This window comes from Orycteropus afer, unplaced genomic scaffold (assembly GCF_000298275.1).
Source record: "Orycteropus afer afer isolate SDZICR_OR568_19922 unplaced genomic scaffold, OryAfe1.0 scaffold01079, whole genome shotgun sequence".
NCBI classification, from domain to species: Eukaryota; Metazoa; Chordata; class Mammalia; order Tubulidentata; family Orycteropodidae; genus Orycteropus; species Orycteropus afer.
Window position 1 is genome coordinate 255169 of NW_006922666.1, and position 5335 is coordinate 260503.

Below are 5335 nucleotides of genomic sequence, written 5' to 3' on the forward strand. Positions count from 1 at the left end.
CTAGTTGTTAAAATATTATTACATAAGCAAAGTTTGGTATTACCACAATCAACACACAGATTTTAAAAGTTGCGAACTTCAAGTATCCGCAGCTACCCATTGAAATATTGACATAAATATGTCAGTTTGTGAATCAAATTTCTAAACCCTAATATAATCTTCAATAATCTAGTGTATAGTTTCCAGATTTAACTTTTGTCATACTATTTAAAAATATTATTTAATATTCATATTTTGCTTCCAAAAATCTCAATGTATATAAATACTGCATGTGCACTGCATGTATGTGTGTGTTAATGGCAGATGCAATGACAAGACTAGTTGGAGTATACCAAAGCAAGTTTTATTTTTCAATAAATAGTCATTCTGTAACTACCTATCTATATATAATACTCCTATATCAAGCATTATCATATGAATTAATGGTCAAATTAATTGAAAATGTTTCTTTTTTGTAGTTGTCATAAAATGTCAAGCCAAGAAGCGCATTGAAGAGAAAGTAGAAATCATATTAACTGGTGAATTCTTTGGTGAAAACCCTACCTATGAAATGACAGAATTTTTAGTTGTACCAAAAAGGACTCCAGAAAATAATTATTATGATGATATCTATGGTAAGAGAACCACAGCCATGAATACTAAAATACATATAGTAGTTACTCCCAAATGACAGTAATTATAGTTATTGATGAATTTTAAGACATAGGTTATGATTCTGTCAAGAGTGAGAAGAGAAAATAATGTAACAACTATAATTTCTACTTCCCTGCAACTTTAATTTCCTTCTTACTCTTGTGATTTAAGAAATATAAATGAGCCATGTGTTAAAGCTTTAATTTTAAAACAGACTATGAATGAATATTTATTTAAAGAAATAAAAAACTTGACATATAACAGATACGATGCCCAAATAAATTTTGTATAATGATGTTTTTGGCATGCATTGCATGTAAATTTCACCTTTTCATATATAAAATTGGTATCTCATTTTTTAAACGTAAGTATTTAAAAATATTTCATCAAATTTTCCAAATATGTGTTGTATCACTTAAAATTAAAAATATGCCATCTTCAAATGGAGACAACGTATTTAAAATTTCATTGATTATTCATATATTTTTTTTACTGGGGGATAATACCTAACTTTTATTAACTCCAACTTCTGAATACAGCTCAATATACTGATTTGAGACACATCATCCTTTCAGGCAAACCTTTTAATAATGAAATGCTATGACCCCAATGTTGTCGTTGTTGTTGTTATGTGCGTAGAGTCAGACCCAACTCATAGCGACCCCTCCTTGGGTTTCTGAGGCAATATTACTGTGGAAGTAGATTGCCCCAATAAAAAACCATACTCAATGCCATCGAGTCAGATCTGACTCATAGAGACCTCTCCTTGGGTTTCCGAAGTGGTATCACTACAGAAGTAGATTGCCCAACCTTCCTTCCGAGGAGTGGCTGGTGGGTTTGAACCGCCAGCCTTCTGGTTAGCAGTCAAATGCCTTAGGCACTATACCACCAGAGCTCCCTAGAATTATTTATGTTTGTGTCAGTCATTATATTCAAATGCATTCTATGTCTCTTAAGAAGTCAAATTTAATACTAGTATTTTCGTGTTTTGTGCAGTATTAATAATAATGTAAATAAAAGTGTTAAATATTAAGATAATAGCAAGGCAAGATATCTCTTGCTCTCTCTATCCCTCCCTCTCTCCTTTCTGTCTTCCTCTGTGGTCCTTGATTAGACATTCTGAAGCTTATGTCCAGGCCTTACTTCCAAGGTGCCTTTGGGTGGGTTTGAATTGCCAATCTTTTGGTTAGTAGTCTAGTGCTTAACCATCTGCAAGATCCAGGAACTCGAGCCTCTAATTCTATCCTATGTAAAATGATGTTTCTTCTAAGACCTGCGTAATCTCAGCAAGCAGTCTTCCTTTCTCCCTTCCTCCCTCCCTCCCTTCCTTCCTTCCTTCCTGCCACCTTTCCCTTTCTCACTTCTCCTCTCCTCTCCTCCCCTGCCTCTTCCCTCCCTTTCCTTCCCCTTCTCTCTCTCAGTTTCTGTCTCTCTCTCTCTCTCTCCTTCCTCCCTCTTTGCCTCCTTTCTTTTCTTTTTTCTTCCTTCTACATATAGATGCCAACAGTAACTCAAACAATACATCATTTAAATCGCTTCAAATTCAGAATTCAACAATCTCGGTCAAACTTGCCCCAAAATAAACTTTCACTGAAACCTCCCATAAATACAGAAGGACAGAACTGTCTTGATTTGAATTTCAGACAGTGAACTTGGGCCTGCATAATACCTCTGATATCTAGATTCTTAGACGAGACTTCTCATAAAGTTAAAATGCTGACCGGGAAAAGTCAATCCCAGTGATGCTGACTTTAATTGTTAGCTGTTTTTCAGATGAACTAAAGTGGGATGCTCCTAGTCTACATCAAAAGTGAAATTCCTATAGCATTGTTTCATTAAAATCAAGGGAGGAATCTATGTTTATATATTATTTTAACAGTAATTTGACCACAAAATAAATGCATAAGTCCTTGTGTACCTGAAACAGAAAACTAATTAGAGTCACTGTAAATTTTAGTTAGGAATTTACTTCAGCTATTTTAACAGGGACCAGGTTTATTTCTCTTTTATTAGAAAGCCTGGGCTCATAGCTGGTCCAAGGGGTATAGTGTCTGTGCCTGTTGAAATCACCCAGGGACCCAGGCACCTGCATCAAAAACAACACTGTGCATCAAATATTTTTCTGAGCCTGGAAACTTCATGATGAGGGTGCTGTTGCTATCACACTCCCCATTGCTCTTCTACCATCAGACTGGTGTTCCAATTTTAAGATAGAGCCCTAGTCAGTTTCTTGTCAGCATGTTTCTGTCCTGTGCTCCTACAATGATGGTGATGGCACCTCCTCAGGGGTTTTGTCATAAGGACATAAGACAGAGCTGCTATCCTGGTTGTGAATTCTGAGTCAGATAGCTTGAGTTCTTCCATTTTGTCTCTGTAGTACCTTAAGAAAATTACTTTATCTCACTGTAATCTCAGTTTCTTCAATTGTGATATAGAGATAATAATAGTATCCATTTCACAGGGTTTTTTGTTTTTGCTTGTGTTTTTAGGATTGATTGTGCAAAATGCATGTGGAATCCTTAGGAAGTGCCTGGTTCACGAGAAATGTTCCACATGTGTTAGCTGTTAGAATTAATATAGTGATGGGTTAGAAAGTTTCATCTTCAATTACCACCAAAAGATTATTTGAAATGGAAACATGGTCCTCTCAATATCATTCTTTGGGTTTTCTCAGAATTATACAAAAGAATAATCTATGAAAAGGAAACTGCAAAGAGATGGTGCTAAAACCATGGATAGAGTCTGAAATTAGATGCTAATTATTAGAAACTCAAATAGAATATCCATGTTTCAGAATATCCCTTTGTCTTTTATTTCCATTATCTTATTTTAAAGGTAGCATGTAAGAAGGGCATCAGAGTGTGGCGACTGTCCTTCCTCAGTTTTTGTTTAGTTGCTTTTTAGTCTTGAAGTCTTATCAGAGGAAAATGCAATTATTTTAAGTTACTCATATGATTTGGTCTATTAAATGACCTTATGAAATCAAAGTGAAAACGTGTAAATGAAATACTTCTTCGAGAAGATTAAAAAAAAAAAAGAAGAAGAAAGAAAGAAACTCACTGCCGTCTGGTTGAATCTAACTAATAGTGACCCCACCTTGGGTTTCCAAGGTGATATCTCTACAGAAGTAGGTTGCCCAACCTTCCTTCCTGTTGTTGTTATGTGCCATCGAGTCGGTCCCGACTCATAGCAACCCCTCCTTGGGTTTCCGAGGCAGTATCACTATGGAAATAGATTGCCCAACCTTCCTTCTGAGGAGTGGCTGGTGGGTGTGAACCACCAGCCTTCTGGTTAGCAGTCAAGAGCCTTAGGCGCTAAGTTACCAGAACTCCTTCCTTCCTTACTTGAGAGGCAATTTTATAAAAATAGTAAGAGTGTAAGATGACATGGTCTTAATTATATGCTCAAAGAAAATTGCTTCTGGTGGTTTATCCATCATCCTCTATTTTCCTTGAATACCTTGTAATCTTTATTCTGTTTCAAATGTCTTCAGTGACTATTTTCATTTCTTATGCGCTTGTGTTTTACTATCTAACAACTGTCTATGCCTATTAGTAATGCAGAGTAAACTATAAAAATTTAGGAAAAGAACATGAATCACAAAATTCTTATACTTTGATGTTCACTTCTCCATCATTGAAATGTTTTGTTGGGTTTGCCATAAAATTTATTTCTTTCAGATTAAAATGTATATGACATAATTATACCTGCTTTTGGGATGCACATGGTGCACAGGTATCAGTCCAGCTTACAGACTGAGACAGACTAGGAAGAAGGAAGAGGTCATCCACTTCTCAAAGAATTGGCCAAGGAAAACCTTATGAATAGCAAAGAAACACTGTTGATACATTACCATGCAACTTTGTGAATAGTCCGGTTAGGTTACAAGGCTCCCAAAATAAGACTGGGAAGGAGCTGCATCATCAGAGTAAACCAGCCTTACTCATATGGATAAGGTAAAGCTTTCTAGACCTCCATTTGCTGATGTGGCACCACTCAAATTGAAGAGAAACAACTTCAGACATCCATTAATCATCGGCACATGGAATGTACAAAGTATGAATCTAGAAAAATTGGAAGTTGTCAAAAATGAAGTGGAACGCATAAGATTGATATCCTCCACATTAGTGAGCTGAAATGGACTGGTTTGGGCCACTTTGAATCAGACAACCATGTGACCTACAATGCTGGGAATGAGAGTTTGAAGAGGAATGGCGTGGCATTCATCATCACAAAGGATGTTTCAAGGTCTGTCTTGAAGTACAATGTTGTCAGTGATAGGATAATATCCATACGCCTACAAGGAAGACCCGTTAATATGACTATTATTCAAATTTATGCCCCAACCACCAAAGCCAAAGATGAGGAAATTGAAGGTTTTTATCAATTTCTGCAGTCTGGAATTGACCAAACATGCAATCAGGATGTGTTAATTATCACTGGTGACTGGAATGCAAAAGTCAGAAACAAAGAAGAATCACTGATAGTTGGAAAATTTGGCCTTGGTGACAGAAATAATTCTGGAAATCGCATGGTAGAATTTTGCAAGACCAACGACTGGTTCATTGCAAACACCTTTTTTCAACAACAAAAATGGCAGCTCTACATGTGGACTTCACCAGATGGAACACACAGGAATCAGATTGACTACATCTGTGGCAAGAGGCAGTGGAAAAGCTCAATATCTTCAGCCAAAACCAGG

General features: G+C 36.3%; 1 protein-coding gene across 1 annotated transcript in view; it reads left to right on the forward strand.

Annotated features, from left to right (window-relative positions):
- The window catches only part of LOC103212728 (cilia- and flagella-associated protein 47), a gene marked incomplete at its 5' end in the record, with an annotated part of 285428 nt that overhangs the window by 247841 nt on the left and 32252 nt on the right, over positions 1-5335 (forward strand). The window contains one exon of the mRNA XM_007958686.2: positions 456-614. Within this exon, the coding sequence (XP_007956877.2) occupies positions 456-614 (159 nt within the window). The remainder of the gene's footprint in view (positions 1-455; positions 615-5335) is intronic.